The sequence below is a fragment of the Staurois parvus genome, unplaced genomic scaffold, assembly GCF_062004578.1.
Source record: "Staurois parvus isolate SC_StPar_1 unplaced genomic scaffold, SC_StPar_1.0 ptg000964l, whole genome shotgun sequence".
NCBI classification, from domain to species: domain Eukaryota; kingdom Metazoa; phylum Chordata; class Amphibia; order Anura; family Ranidae; genus Staurois; species Staurois parvus.
Window position 1 is genome coordinate 1 of NW_028318760.1, and position 15,935 is coordinate 15,935.

At 42.7% G+C, this 15,935-nt stretch overlaps 1 protein-coding gene across 1 annotated transcript; it reads left to right on the forward strand.

The window, feature by feature from the left end:
• The first annotated feature begins 2,239 nt into the window (after positions 1 to 2,239).
• Positions 2,240 to 15,505, forward strand: LOC149441640 (regulator of nonsense transcripts 1-like). Its single transcript, XM_089657086.1, has 5 exons — positions 2,240 to 2,375; positions 3,322 to 3,483; positions 8,946 to 9,166; positions 11,168 to 11,290; positions 13,386 to 15,505. Exons 1-4 carry the CDS (start codon positions 2,306 to 2,308, stop codon positions 11,285 to 11,287), a joined length of 573 nt encoding a protein of 190 aa, XP_089513212.1. The 5' UTR covers positions 2,240 to 2,305; the 3' UTR covers positions 11,288 to 11,290; positions 13,386 to 15,505.
• Positions 15,506 to 15,935: the final 430 nt, after the last annotated feature.

Genomic DNA, 15,935 nt, shown 5'->3' on the forward strand with positions numbered 1-15,935 from the left:
ATACATACACTTTCAATAAGTTATTTTACATTATTGGATATATTTTTTAAAAAAATCCTTTTTGGTTTTCCGCTAAGTGCGTCTAGAATTTTCATTTTGGTGCACTACTAACAAAGTGATTTAACCGCTAAAGGACCAGTGGGGCTTATTGCATAATAAATCACTTGATTAAGACAGCAATTAAACAAAATCAAAACACCTGTAACTAGATCACCATTGAACCTATATGCATATATATAAAAATTAGTTATAACCTACCTGAATTATACAATCAGATTAAAATATACATTTATTATATAAATGTAGGGATTAAAAATGAGATTGAAGAAAGAAAAAAATAAAGTGTGCGTGTATATTTATCTCCTATATTGGAATTATTTAATTCCTGGACAACACTCCACAATAAAGAGAGATATATTTTTTTAAACCACCCTTGTATAGTAAAAAGCTAAGCCTGTATTACCATATGGACTCTCTGACCTTGGACTCTGCACCTGCAGACACACTAGTGAGTATGCTCATGAACAGGGAGGAATAAACCTGGAATGTGACCTTTTAAGCACTGGGCTCTGTATGCAGTGCTCTTTTGTCCCTTGGACAAAAGTGTTTGAGGAATATATATACATACAGTATATATTATTATACAGCATTTATATAGCACCAACAGTTTGCGCAGCGCTTTACAAAATGAAGGTAGACATTACAGTTACAATACAATTTGGTACAAGAGGAAACAGAGGGCCCTGCCCATTAGAACTTACAATATAATACAGGCGCACCTCGGTTTACGAACGCCTTTTTTAACTTAATTTTCGGTTTACAAATGAAAATCCATTGAACATAATGCCTCCGTTTACAAATTTTTTTTCGCAATACGAAGCAAGTTTCCCCAGGATGCATTGCGCCTGGGTAGTTTATAGTACTGGCCCCATGCCTTTAAAGTGCATGTTACAAAGAGTTTTGAACAAATAAGACTTTTTTTTTTTTTTTTTTTTTTTTTTTTGACCCCCGGAACAGATTAATTGGTTTTCAATGCATTTACAATTTTTTAATTTTTTTTTTAAATTCTGTCCCTGTGCAGTATTTCAGTATTCCACTGACATAATTCCATACATAATTCCAGCATTTAAAGGGTAAGTCCACTTTTGTAGCGAAAAAATAATACAGCGCCATTGGAAATCCCTCACGGTACCAATGGGCACAGTTCTGCATAGAGTTGATGCAGTGATGCTCATGGAGAGAATTCATTACACCTTATTGGATAAGATGCACTTATTTGACAGAAAATGGGAAATTTGGAGACCTCTTAGGCATTTACTAACTGACTAAGGTCCACTCATGTTTTGGTTGATTGATTCATTTTTCTGGTAGCTATATAGCTCTGCCTACCTTTCTACCTATATTGCTCATGTACTTAATTTCTTTTCTCTTTTTTTTCTTTTTTTACTTTTCATGGTTGTACTATTTGAAATATACATTACAGACATGCCTTGTTCCTGTTGTATATCATACTTTATGTTGTACTGCTATTTTGTAGTCTATTTCTTGATAATAAACAAAATAAAAACGTTTGTAAACAAAAAAAAATAATCCAGTTTATACAATTGCGACACAGGTCATATTGCATTGAAAATTACCTTTCCTTCATCCAGTTTTTCACTTGTATCACTAAAGCAGTGCAAGCAACCTTGCTTTGTTAACCTGTTGATCCTACCAGTAGATCCCTTTATGTAATAGGCCAAGCTGCCCTGCAAAATTTCTTAGCTGCTAAATGGTAGGAACAGTTGTCCGTCAACCAGCAAGAGGGTTTTAATGCAGTGGGTTGGTTTGAAGCATAGGGAGACCACCATACTACTAAATTGGGAGTTGGTGGTCACTCAATAAAAAGACCTCAGAAACCGAGCAGAAACTGGCAAGATAAACAGACCTTTAGGAATAATTTACCAATACAAAAAAAAGCCTTTGTACAGCTACATAAACAAAGCAAAAAAGGAGCTTTTTTTTAACAGCATTTGAATTTACGTAGAGTTTAAAGTGGCACTTTGGTCTGCTCTTTTAGTCTCGCCATTCTTGTGCATGCGGAGATGAGCTCACAGAGCTCTGCCTGGCATAGTCGATCAATACACGCTATTTGTGCTGCAAATGAAAAATATTGACTGCTAAGAGAGGGAGGAGGAAAAAATTCATTTAGACCTAATTATTTGCGCTATTATCTGTATATTTTATGGATAGTTTGCGTCATAGATCTTAATGGTACCTTTTTTTGAAGCTTTAATAATTTTTTTATTTGCAGGGTGCCCGCTTTATGACAACTGCCATGTATGATGCTCGAGAAGCTATAATTCCTGGGTCTGTTTATGATCGAAGCAGTCAAGGTAACTTCTTGCACTTTTAACTGATGTAGCTGTTTAAATGTTTGTTTTCTCTTCGTTGAAGGCAACACAGCTAGCTGTAGAATCCTGAGAGTAGGTTTCAGTTTAGGGGCTATTCATGGAATTGAGGTTTATTCATCAGTCATTTTGCTGATATTTCTAATTTATTTTAACCACTTGCCTTACAGGCAAAGTCTGACAGTGAAAATGTTTCTTTAAAAAAAAAAAATTGATCACTTTTATTGCTGTTACAAGGAATTCTATCTCTCCTTTGGGCTCCAGTGCAGCTGATCAGACACAGATCGGTCTGCTTCACTGGCTGGTAACTGGCCAGTAAACAAAGCCGGAATAGGAAGTGACTAAATCATTGTTGCTTGCTGTTTCAAACATCACGCAGTGGGAAGAACTTCAGTTCCTCTCCCTGTGTGGCGGGAGCCGAATGCCGTCAGTCGCATCCATACTGGGCTCCCCTTTCGCTTGGGAGAGCCTGTAAAGGGGGCAGCAGGTTGGGGGTGGCCAGCAGCTACTTATTCGCCTGGATTACTTTTACATAAAAGAGAATCACTGGGGCTACAACGAAATATAGGGATCATGTTTGTAGCCTCTGATGCCAAAAATATGATTATTTGTAGAAGTTAAGTTTGTAATGCAAGGTGGATTACACTAAACCATACCAGGTTCCTGGTCACTAGCTTTCTCTATATTTTACTAGGTTGGAAAGTTCCCACACATTTTTATGACTGCTTTGGAATAACTCAAATTTTGTATTTCACCCCTATCCAAATCCATTTATTCCCTTTTGGTGTTTTTCTCCACTGCACTACTACAACACAGAGATCCAGTGTCAAGCCAAATGATTAGGAGAATGAGACTAGAGATGCATGATGACCTTCTGTTCCACTTTCTATGTTAACTTTTTTTTTATGTGTTCACTTTGTTTTTCTTCTAGCTCGACCCTCAAACATGTACTTTCAAACGCATGATCAGATAGGCATGATTAGTTCGGGACCCAGCCATGTACCTGCTATGAACATTCCTATACCTTTCAATCTGGTCATGCCTCCAATGCCCCCACCGGGCTACTTTGGTCAAGCCAATGGACCAACTGCAGGTAGGTCTTGCTTGTATGTTCAATAATAGGTTGTCTCAATGAAAATGTTTGTCCATTAAAGGACTCAAATTCAGAAAGTCTTTACTACCACTACTGGAGTTTTGAACAGTGCAAACAAACAAGAGCCAGCTCCCCTGCAAACTACTCCTCATCACAGAATGCTTTGATTTCTTGCTAGTTACCTAGGAGGTAGGATGTCTTTTCTTCAGTTCTACTGAAATAGTTACATTTTTGCTAGCCTTAACTTCGAGGTATTGTTCCTTGGTGACTTTAATCAAGATTCTAGCTACAATACTGGTAGTTTTTACCCCTGTGACTTCAATCAAGATTCCTTGCTATACCACTGCTTGAGCTGTCCTCTGCACAGTAGCTACGCAGATCAGTATTTCCGTAGCATTACAAACAAGCAAAATATTTCCCAGCACATTTACCAGCTAGCCTGCAAATCAACCAAATTGACCCTGTCTTAACAATTCATGTTAAAAACAGAGGATGTTGTTTGCATACATTTGCCAATATATGCGTATGCCAAAGGTGTCTACGTCAAGGCTCCTCTGTGTACTGCGATCCTAACTCTTAACTGTTCCTCGGCGCTAACTTTGGAGGTTGTACCTGGACTTACTAACCTAGAGCATGACCTTTGGGCACTGGGCTTTGTGTTTCGTTTTCCAGACCTCAGTGTGCTGTTAGCCACAGAGTGCTTTCTGAGTCCAGAGCTAAAGCACAGCCCTAGGTGTCATTTGTCTTTTAGTGAGAGGCTGGTTGTGCTGAAGCACTGGGAGCTTTCTCAGTGTTCCGCTCGTGGGCACAGTTTTAAAATTCCCACCTCCATCGGTTTACCACGGTAAGAATAAGGCTACGTTCACACTAGCCTTGTGTGCAGGCGGCAGAGAGGCGTTTGGTAAGCGTTTTTACCGCTTCTCAAACGCCTCTGCCAATTCTGCACATTACAGCGCATGGTGCTGTTCTAACGGGAGCGTTTGCGTTGCGTCGCGGCAAAACGGACGCCTCTGGACGAGTCAGGAGGCTTTGAAGCCTCCTATCCTCGTCTATGGTGCCGCTCCGCAAACGCCCGGCCGGCGTTTGCGGTGCGGTTGCGGGGCGTTTGCGGAGCGGTAACACCACTCAAACTGCATTATAGGCGTTTGTGGGGCGTTATTAACGCTCGGCAAACGCCTAGCAACCGCTGCTAAACCGCGCATGCGGCGTTTGCGGAGCGTTTGCCGAGCATTAATAACGCTCCGCAAACGCCGGACCAACGCTTGCCAAACGCTATAGGGGCGTTTGGCAAGCGTTGGCAAAACAGCCTAGTGTGAACGAGCCCTTAAGGCTCAGGGATTGAGAACTGGGTTGATGCTCTTTCCTACTATTCAGCTTGGAGGAAACTGCTTCTCATGTTCTTGAAGACCCACATGGATCTCTGGTCTGTTCCACTGCCCATCTACAGAGGCTCAGCCATCTCTAGCTGTCTAAAATCCTCATCAGCGCAAGCTACCTCGGTTTGTTAGTACTTTAGGCCTTGCCTCACTTTGGGCTTAGTTGTAATGCAATCCCTCTTTGGGATCCCAACATATCTTGCAAAGACACACAAAGGACACTCCGGCTACCACAGGTGACCTCAGCCCATACACTCCCCATAAGGAACAACACCCAAATCCATCAGACTACAATGATCAAAGGCTCAACCGCATGTCCTTTCGACTGACGTAGTCTAAATCAACTTTTGTCGAATGGAGGAGGCCACACAATAAAATTAGGCCTGGTTTTGCTAGACCAGCCTAACTTTGATCAGTGTATGGCTGTCACTGATGTGGCAAAAGAATCCCTCATGTCCGCAAGACCTTCTATTTGCTTGTGCTTAGGTGCATTCTGCCTGCAGAGTTCCCAAGTGCAATCTTGTATACTGTATAGTCTGGATTTGAACATACAATATGAGTTCACAGCTCAAATTGACCTTGTGGCTTTTGTCTCGGATTCAGATGTAGAGTCCTAGCAGTCTACCTTTTGAGGCTGGGTCCCTGCAGTCTCCTGAAGCTGAGCCAGATATGCAGGTGGTTGTTTCAGACTAATAAGATATAGTACATTCTACCTTGTAATTGGAGGATCAGCCTGCCATCCCAAGCCTTTGGTATTTTAGAGATCCTACAGCTATAAAAGACCCTCCTGCTGCTCGACTTTAACTCCCTTCCTCTGAGTATTTTTCTTTTAAGAAGGAATTTACTAATCTGTGGTCCTTTCACATGGTAGATGCACCAGTGAGCCACCTGAACAAGTAAACCACCAAGAGACAAACCAGCTTTACAGCTGATCTCCGAGGTGAAAACAATTTTGGGCCATTTGCTGTATAAAAAATACATTGCCTCTATTGATGCATGTCCCACCTTTTGGCTCTTTTAGGTAAAACTGAATTACATTCAGCCCACACAGTACTGTAAGCACTGAGAGTTCAGCACTGAATTTGTAGTTCTGGCAGTGTACTACAGTGATCATAGTGGGTTTTTTCGTTCACATTCTAAAAATATTAGAGCCAGAGTACTTGCCTACCTTCAGTGTAGGAGGTCTGTGGAAGTTCAAAGGAATCCCACCCTGCTCCTTCATCCATTCCTTAGTTCATACACAATGGCATTCTGAGCCTATGTCTTGTTCCAGCTGCGGGGCTTGAAGCCAGAGGTATGCCAGTCCCTTTTGGAAAGCCTTCTGCATGATGTGGAGGGCTGTTTTTCACATCCAGATGGGTAATGTGTCTCCTTCAGGGGCCCTAGTCAACCTTTTTGGCTCACAGGCAAAGCCCTTGTGTCTGGCATTTTATATTCTAAGAGCCCTTTGCCCTTTTTCAGTGTTACTGCATTCTGTGTCTCTTCCCAGGTCTGTTTTGAGTCTTCCTGTTTGGATTGTTCTGTTGCTTTAAATTTGGTTGCACACCTCATGCTTGGTACACCTTTGTTGTAGAATAGACATAAAATTCAAAGTAGGAATAAATGTGTTTGTTATAGAATGGCTAGAGGTCCTTACAGTATAATGTATCATATAGCAAGTCTTGCACAGATTTACCGTATTTTTCGCTCCATAAGACGCACCTGACCATAAGACGCACCTAGGTTTTAGAGGCAGAAAACAGGGGAAAAAAAATTCTGAACTAATGGACTGCAGACACAGTACAGGAGATGACCAGAGACTGCGGACACAGTACAGGAGATGACCAGAGACTGCGGACACAGTACAGGAGATGACCAGAGACTGCGGACACAGTACAGGAGATGACCAGAGACTGCGGACACAGTACAGGAGATGACCAGAGACTGCGGATACAGTACAGGGGATGACCAGAGACTGCGGACACAGTACAGGGGATGACCAGAGACTGCGGACACAGTACAGGGGATGACCAGAGACTGCGGACACAGCACAGGGGATGACCAGAGACTGCGGACACAGCACAGGGATGACCAGAGACTGCGGACACAGCACAGGGATGACCAGAGACTGCGGACACAGCACAGGGATGACCAGAGACTGCGGACACAGCACAGGGATGACCAGAGACTGCGGACACAGCACAGGGATGACCAGAGACTGCGGACACAGCACAGGGATGACCAGAGACTGCGGACACAGCACAGGGATGACCAGAGACTGCGGACACAGCACAGGGATGACCAGAGACTGCGGACACAGCACAGGGATGACCAGAGACTGCGGACACAGCACAGGGATGACCAGAGACTGCGGACACAGCACAGGGATGACCAGAGACTGCGGACACAGCACAGGGATGACCAGAGACTGCGGACACAGCACAGGGATGACCAGAGACTGCGGACACAGCACAGGGATGACCAGAGACTGCGGACACAGCACAGGGATGACCAGAGACTGCGGACACAGCACAGGGATGACCAGAGACTGCGGACACAGCACAGGGATGACCAGAGACTGCGGACACAGCACAGGGATGACCAGAGACTGCGGACACAGCACAGGGATGACCAGAGACTGCGGACACAGCACAGGGATGACCAGAGACTGCGGACACAGCACAGGGATGACCAGAGACTGCGGACACAGCACAGGGATGACCAGAGACTGCGGACACAGCACAGGGATGACCAGAGACTGCGGACACAGCACAGGGGATGACCAGAGACTGCGGACACAGCACAGGGGATGACCAGAGACTGCGGACAGCACAGGGGATGACCAGAGACTGCGGACAGCACAGGGGATGACCAGAGACTGCGGACAGCACAGGGGATGACCAGAGACTGCGGACAGCACAGGGGATGACTGCTGACCTTTGGGGAGGGGGGGAGCGGGTACCTGAATTTGACAGATACCCGCTCCCACTTCCGCGGAGTTGTTCTTTCATCTTACCTGTTCCTCTATCCAGCCGCGCGCTGTCTTCCCGGCTTCTGTAATGGCGCTCGGCATGACAGCCGGGTGCCCAGTGCGCATGAGCAAGAAGCACTTGCGCTTTGTGATTGGTCCGGCGGCTTCTGGGATCTGTCATGTGTCCCAGGTGCCGCCTTACCATTCACAAAAAGCACCGCTTCTTGCGCATGCGCACTTGGCACCCGTCTGTCATGCCCACACTACAGAAGCCGGGAAGACCGCGCCGCTGGATAGAGGAACGGGTAAGATGAAAGAACAACTCCACGGAAGTGGGAGCGGGTATCTGTCAAATTCAGGTACCCGCTCCCCCTCCCTCCCCAAAGGTCAGCCGTCATCTCTATAAGGTCCCGTTGTAGAGCTGAGCGGCCGGCCCGGTATTCTGACACGGCGGCAGTGGAAATACCGGACCGGCCGCTCCATATTCGCTCCATAAGACGCACTGACATTTCCCCCCCTTTTTTGGGGGGAAAAAAGTGTGTCTTATGGAGCGAAAAATACGGTAATTAAATACATGAATAATCTACATAAAAAACTCTCCTTATAACCCATTTGGGCACTAATCTATTTAACTTCCCATTTATGAATACAATTGTACTTCAACTGAATATAGTAGCACAGTTGCCTAGGAGTTTTGTGTTGCTATATTAGTAATACTTCTCAGGAATTCTTTAGATAATGATTCTTTTCTTCCCAAGGTCTTAACTGGAGGGTAACTCTTACAGTGTATATAATGTAACATCTTGAGACTTCTCACACAGAATGCAGAACATAAATACTTTGCCGTTAGACTGCTTTTGGACGTCCCAAGTGCTGGAATTCCTGTGTCCCTCAGTGGAAAATAGAAAAAAAAATTGTACTTAAAAAATATTTTTCTTTAGAGTACATTGAGAAACACGGGTCGCACACCTTTGTGTTGCTATTCCATTTGGTGTGGCATTCTCAAAAAAACTGAGGCATGCTAGGTATAGGAGTTGTTTACAGGAGCTGGCTTATGTTTTCTGTTTGTCGGTGTCACAACCTGATGTTTTATATATTTATCTATAGCGCTTTATTCTTTCTCCCCCCCCCCCCAGGTCGGGGCATGCCTAAAGGAAAGGCAACCCGTGGTGGACGCCAGAAACAGAGAGGCATAGGACTTCAAGGCATGAGCCAGGGACACATGCCCAACAGCCAAGCCAGCCAGGATGTTGTATCTCAGCCATTCTCTCAAGGCCCTCTAACACAAGGTTATATATCCATGAGCCAGCCTTCCCAAATGAGTCAGCCGGGACTCTCCCAGCCAGAATTATCTCAGGTAAATTTCCCCCCGTCCAGTCTGCTAATATATTTAAATGATGGAGTTTAACGCTAAGTTCACCTTTTTCAGAAAATAGCCTATGCAGTCAAGGTGCCCCAGTAGATATTAAACTGTGCAGCTTTATTGTCATACCATTGGTTTTCACTTGTGCAGTGCAAGGGACTGAGCATCTAGCAGTTTCATGTCCTAACAATAAGGCAGGATGTGTGTATTGCTAACTTGGAGTTTTTCATCCAGGCTTCTGATGGGACCCAAATGGCCTACAACACAGGTAGGCAGCCTGTGACTGGTGAGGATCTACCTAAAGAACATGAGAGATCAAAGTTCACTGGGGTTTGACACCCCCCTCCCTCCCTCCTTCTTTTTTTTTTTTTTTTTTTTTTTTTACTAGCAAGGCCTAAGTAAATAGTAAAAATTAGAAGAATATAACCTTCGTCTACCTTAAAAGTGGATAGTGTAAGTCAGAGCAGTGAACAGTGTCAGTAGGGCAGTGGATGGTGGCAGTAGCTTTTTTTTTTATTTATATGTTACAATGTTTATTTTTTTTAGGAGGCCTGGTGGGGAGCTTTGGTGAAATATCAGGGATCTTAACAGACACCTGATATCTCAGTTTTGAGCCAATGGAAATGAGGACAAAGATTCTTTAATTCCTTTTTCTGCAGCCTTAACTGCACTGGGCAGTAAATGAATTTGTGGTGCTCTGTACAGAGCGGCTTCCTGTTCATTCACAAGCTGAAACATCGTAAACACCATTTACTATGCTTCAGATATGAATGGACACAGAAGCAATCAGTACCGATGACTTACTGTGCTCATTCAGAAAAAGAAGGGGCCGGTAAATTACATATTTACCGGCCCTTTCTGCCGCTCTCTAACCAGAAGCATTCCCAGCAGCAGGCAGAGGGACAGGAAAGGAAGGAAAGCTGCAGTGTTATGGTGTGAATGGGGGTTTGTGCCAAGGGAGCACACAGTGGGCTGAACAGTAGAAGTAAGAGAAACCTAGAAATGAGGGGTGGAATTTATTGGAACCGTTAAAACTTGCAGCAGCTGAATGCCAGTAAGAGGGATAGGGAGAGATGCTAGTTTTCTGCTGCTGCAATTGGAGAAAAATACAGCCTATTGGTTCCACTAAATGCCGCCCCTCCCCTCCAGGCTCTGGGGGTTGGCGACCAAGGGATACAATCTACGATCTATTACAATCTATCTATCTAGTACATAACACAGGTCCCTCCCCTCCGTCCTCTTTCTCCTTCTTGCTTCCTACATAACTGCAGTCCAACAGAGTGGGTGGGGTTATGAGGGTGTTCCCAGCAGAGCTGTTTGTGAATGTTCTGTCTCTTAAAGACAGCAGCATATAACCCATGGCATATGAATAAGACCTGTACTGTACTTAAAGATATTGAATTTAAAAGCAAATTATTTTTTTTTTTTCTTCACTATGATACAACACAAGTTGACAGTCAAAAAACATACTCCATGAACTGAGAGTACATAGAGATTTAAATACACAGCATCCACCTCATTTACATCTAGTGAAAAAAATCTCGTAAATACCTGTAGATATAGGTGTAGATATAATTGGCAGTTTTATGATCTTTTCTTATGAATCCCTTTATGAGAGACCTAACAGATGTATGGTGCCTAAAACGTAGGCTTTAACACCAACACCCTGCATATATGTATCACTAGGTGGCCGATGTTTGTTCTGAGTGTGTGCCTTCAGCACAAAGACAGCTCTCAGTCTGGGCTAAAGATCTGTTACAATGGTCACCCCTGCTGATCCTTTTAGTGTCCCAGGTGTTCAGAACTGTTTAGAAGGACGCCAGAGTGGGAAGGGGTTAAATGTATTTTTTACCAGCAAAAACATAGAAAACCTTCAAATCTTGCATGCAGTATAGAAATACCCATCTCACAAAATTTAGATCATGCTCGCTTACTATGAATGCTGTTGTGAGAAGCCGATTAAAAGTAACATGAATGTTTCTGTTCTTGCTTTAGGATAGCTACCTTGGTGATGAATTTAAGTCACAAATTGATGTTGCGTTATCGCAGGATTCTACTTACCAGGGTGAACGTGCATATCAACATGGAGGCGTGACTGGGCTGTCACAGTACTAATGTGTAAGTATCTGAAAAGTTATGGCATTCGTTGCTTTCCTTAATAGTCATAACTTGCCAATGCTGATATCTGTTGCAAGTGGGTACACCTGTCAGGTTTTTATTGCTGTCTGTCCCCCCATTAGGGAGATACTCTCTATTTGTCCTGTTTGCTGTTATCACTATGAGTGAAATTGAAAGAAAATCCCAAATTTTGGGCTGTCACCAGAGCAGGAGTAGAGGGGAGATCTTCCATTGAGGACACTAGTTTTGGTGACAACCAGGAATTCCCTCAGTTTGTAGGGTTTTTCTTGAAAGTCCTGTTTTGGCTATAGGACAGGAAGTGAAGGTTTTAGTGAAGCCATGCTGGCCCAAGCTAGCTATTTCCTTTACTAATACATGCGGCCACTGCCTGCGCTTTGTAAATCCTATTGTAGCATTAGCTACATACAATATACAGTGATATGTTCTGGCTGCGGTACAAGAACTTACTGTTCCTGAAACAAAAGTATGACGGGCTGAGCACTGCTCAGCCATTTATAGAACGCCATTTATCATTGAATATAAGGCTTCCTCTGAATGGTTGAGGTGGAGAGGCAAGTGGATGACATCACAATACAAACCTCAGCTATCCAGAGTAAACTTTGCAGTTCTTGTTGAAATGCAAGGCTCAACCCTACTTTTTTTTTTTTTTTTTTTTTTTTTTTTTTCTGGAATGGAATGGGAAGTCCCTGTACCACTGCCAGAACACAACACTATGTAGCTGATGCTACGTACAATTTGTACAGCGCAGACAAGTGGCTATGTTCTAGTAAAAACATTTTTTTGGCCAGCTTGGCCCAAATAAATGGTTTGTAGTGATGGCAAAGCTGGAGTTGGGCTTTATGCTCTAAGTTGGCCTCTACTAAATGCCAGAATGTATCTGGCTTCCATATTTCTCAGTCACTGACCCAGAACGAGCATGCCGAAACTACTGATCTGAGCACTTGTTCCACTTTAGAGACTTAAAATAGGCCAGCAAAAAACTGGCACCTTAACCCTTTGCCACCCGCCCACAGTATGTACGGCACAGCCAGGCTAGGTGAGATTCACATACATCGCCACCTGGCAGAACTGTGAGTAAAAGCAGCACTCATTACACTTGTACACAGTTAACAATTTGATACCCCAAGATGTTAATCCTTCCCAGCCAGTGTCAGTACAGTGTATAGTATTTTATCTGATCACTGTGTTAGTGCCACTAGTGATGTTGGAGTCCCTCTCAGCCAGTGTCAGTTAGCGCCAGATTTCCCAGCACACTTGCTATAAGTTGCTGATCACCACCATTATCAATATAGCATCTATAGCTGTGTAAATTCCAGTGTATGTATGTGTGAGTGTGTACCAAATATCCCCCACACCATTACACCACCTCCAGCTTTAACTGTTGATACAATGCAGGATGGATCCATGCTTTCATGTTTACGCCAAATTCTGACCCTATCCTCTGAATGTTGCAGAAACCAGTTTGCCCATTCTCCTCTGGCATCACTAAGGCATTTTCATTCACACAGCTGCCGCTCACTGAATATTTTCTTTTTCTGACCATTCTCTGTAAACCCTGGTTGTACATGAAAATCCCAGTAGATTTTGTTTTTGAAATATTCAGAGCAGCCCATCTGGCACCAACAACCATTCCAAGTTCGAAGTCACTTAAATCCCTTTTTCTCGATTTGAACTTCAGCAAGTTGTATTCACAACATCTAGTTGCCTAAATGCATTGAGTTGCTGCCATGTGATTCGCTGATATTTTTTTTTTTTTTTTTTCTTCCAAATTTTCGGTCTGTTTTTGTTCATATAAAAAAAACCAGTGGTGATCACATACCACTAAAAGAGAGCTCTATTTGTGTTAAAAAAAAAAAAATTTAATTTGGGTACAGTCTTGCATGACCGCCCAATTGCCAGTTAACTTAGGGCAGTGCTGAATAGCAAAAAATGCCCTGGTCATAAAGAGAATAAACCCTTCCAGACTTGAATAGATCAGCAGTGGTTTTATTTTGTGTCAATGCAATAGCAAGTAACCAATATTTTAAAATTTTAATTTATTTTACTAAGGGTTTTTGTTTTGCTCACTATGCAGGTTGAAGAAGAGCTAAGCCTGTGTGGAACTTAGTTCATCCACATTTTATTCTGAGTAATAAAAAAATAAAACGGATACCTGTTTTCCACTGCTAAAACTGAAGCACCACTGTGAGAGCAACAGGAGAGAGAGGAACGAGAGAGGGATTAAATACAAAAATATCGAGAGAGCGAAAGCAAGCGAGACCACTGCAAGCACACTGAGGCGAGGAGAACGATAGGAGAAGTGGCTGAACATCAGAGGAGCCACATACACTCAACGAAATAGGTAGTTAATGGGAGGAACCATTGCCATCAAGATGCCGCTACTCACATTGGAACAGCAATCTAGACCTCTCTAGCCCACCATAACTTGGTCATGGGCTTGAGAAATCCGCTTTTACTTTTTCCAGCTCGTTCATGTGTGTTCCTTGAGCACCATCTTCTCAAAGCTGGCAGAAAACAGTTCCTTATCTCAGAGTTGTTTTTCTTTTACATGCTCATGCAAGTCTGTTTTAACTGTAAACAGCATTTCTTCTAGATTGTTCAGAACATACTGCAGTATTACCAGCTAACAAGGTCAACTTTGAGATGTAGGTTTGATTTTCAAACTGGCTTTGACTGGGAAACTGATGGACTCCACCATTCCCTTCTACCTGAAGGTTCTAGATCTCTTAGATGGTTTTAACAAAACTTCTAGAGAAAATAAGTGCTGGATATTTATTTTTTTTAACTGCTGGTTGCGGTGGACCTGAGTACTGCAAGACATTGTGGTTAATGTTGTGGCTAGTTAGACATATGGCCACAAACAAGGACTTTCAGATTTAAGATGCAGTAAATGACTTGATGACTAGCCTCTCTTTCCTAAAGCAGTGTAGTAGAGCAAAGGAGTATACAAACTCCCATAAGGAGAGGGGTTTTTTCAGTGTTTTCTGTATGCTTTGATTGGCTACTGTCTGGACTCTACTCCACACAATAAATAAATCATTGTTTAGGCAAATTGTATGCTTTGAAAAAGGGACGGGTTTCCTCTGCCCTTCGGCACCCACCTGTCAAGGAAAGACAAGCTAGCCTGCTACAACTTCCCCTCCCAGAAATGGATCTAGTAGTGGAAACTGGGGATTATATAGGTTTGAAAGTCAAGTTCTTTGCAATAGATTTTGAAACTGGTTGAAAAGCAAACAGGAATGCAGGCAGTGTGGAAGGTGGTCTACAGTCACTGTATGACTGGAAGCACATCTGGTGCTTTTAGTGAGACTGAGTGTGAATGGACCTGGCCTTAGGTCAGTAACAGGCCAGACTCGCCTTCTGTCCATTCAGCTCCAGTGTACACAACTTAAGATGTTTTAAGAGCAAAACAATATAAATTTGTTTGGCATTGTAGAAATCCATATATGATTTAGTTTAAGGATTTATAAAATGTCGGCTAGTTTTTTGCCCCTGCTGTCACTGGCACTAAAGGCCTGTGTGGGGAAAAAAAAAATAACACTTGAAAATGCAGTTATTTTGCGATCCCAAGTTACTATTTTTCCCCCTAGCAAATACTGTTTACTGGTTTTCCTCCAAACATTTTAAGCACTTGTCTTAAACCATGGGTTCTTCTGGATTAGTTTGGTTCAGTTTGGTTCAGTTTGGCTGATATACGATATAAACCTGTTCAGTTTATATACTTTTAGGTAATATTTCATTGGTGTGCCAATTCTGAACCATTGTCACTGATCAAACAGACTGACGTTGCATTTTTCGTGCACGCTGAACATGACTCTGGCCACCTTCCTTCCTGCAAGATATGGACTCTTTTTATTTTCTAAATGTTGCCGAAGGGCTCTTTTAATTTTATTTTTTCCCTTACCTTGCACTGCATTCTAAGTAGTTTAAGTGTGTATCTAGAAAAATTTCCTGCATAGAAGTCCAGTATATTGGTGAATGTTTAACATGATCTCACTCCTTCACTGAATTAACAGCATCAGTTAGCTAGATTTCTGTTTTCCTGTAGCAGTTATTCTGGATTTTAAGTACCCAGGAATGCTTGTGCTAGCACAGTGTCCTTTTTTTTTGTTTTGTTTTGTTTTCCTCTCCCTTTGATTTGTTTTAAACATGTTTGTCATTAATAAAATGATCAATAAACAGTCCTTGCACCCATGTTTGTGAATTGTTTTCTATTGATAGCTAGACCTGATCTTTGCTATATTTAATCAAATATTTATCCCAAGATAAATTGCTGCTAAAGGGTATCCCACCCTAAAGAGTTGCATATTTTTTGGTTTTCCCAGTCCCTTTGTGTTTTCACTTAATCTATTAAGGGACACAGGATTTCAAAAACAGTTTCTACCTCCACCTGCAGAAGTTTGGCACACTGACAAACATTTGTGAACCAGCCCCTGTAAATCCCCTCCTCTACCCAGTTTTATGTTAGTGCCTTAGACAGTTGGATGCCTTTTCTTCAGTTCTGCTGAAACAAGGGTTTTTTTTTTTTAGTTTTTTTGGGGGGGGGTTTTTTGCTAGCCATATTTTTCTTGGTGTCTTCACTCAAGATTTCTCTTTACACCTCTGCTTGAAATGGTCTTTTATA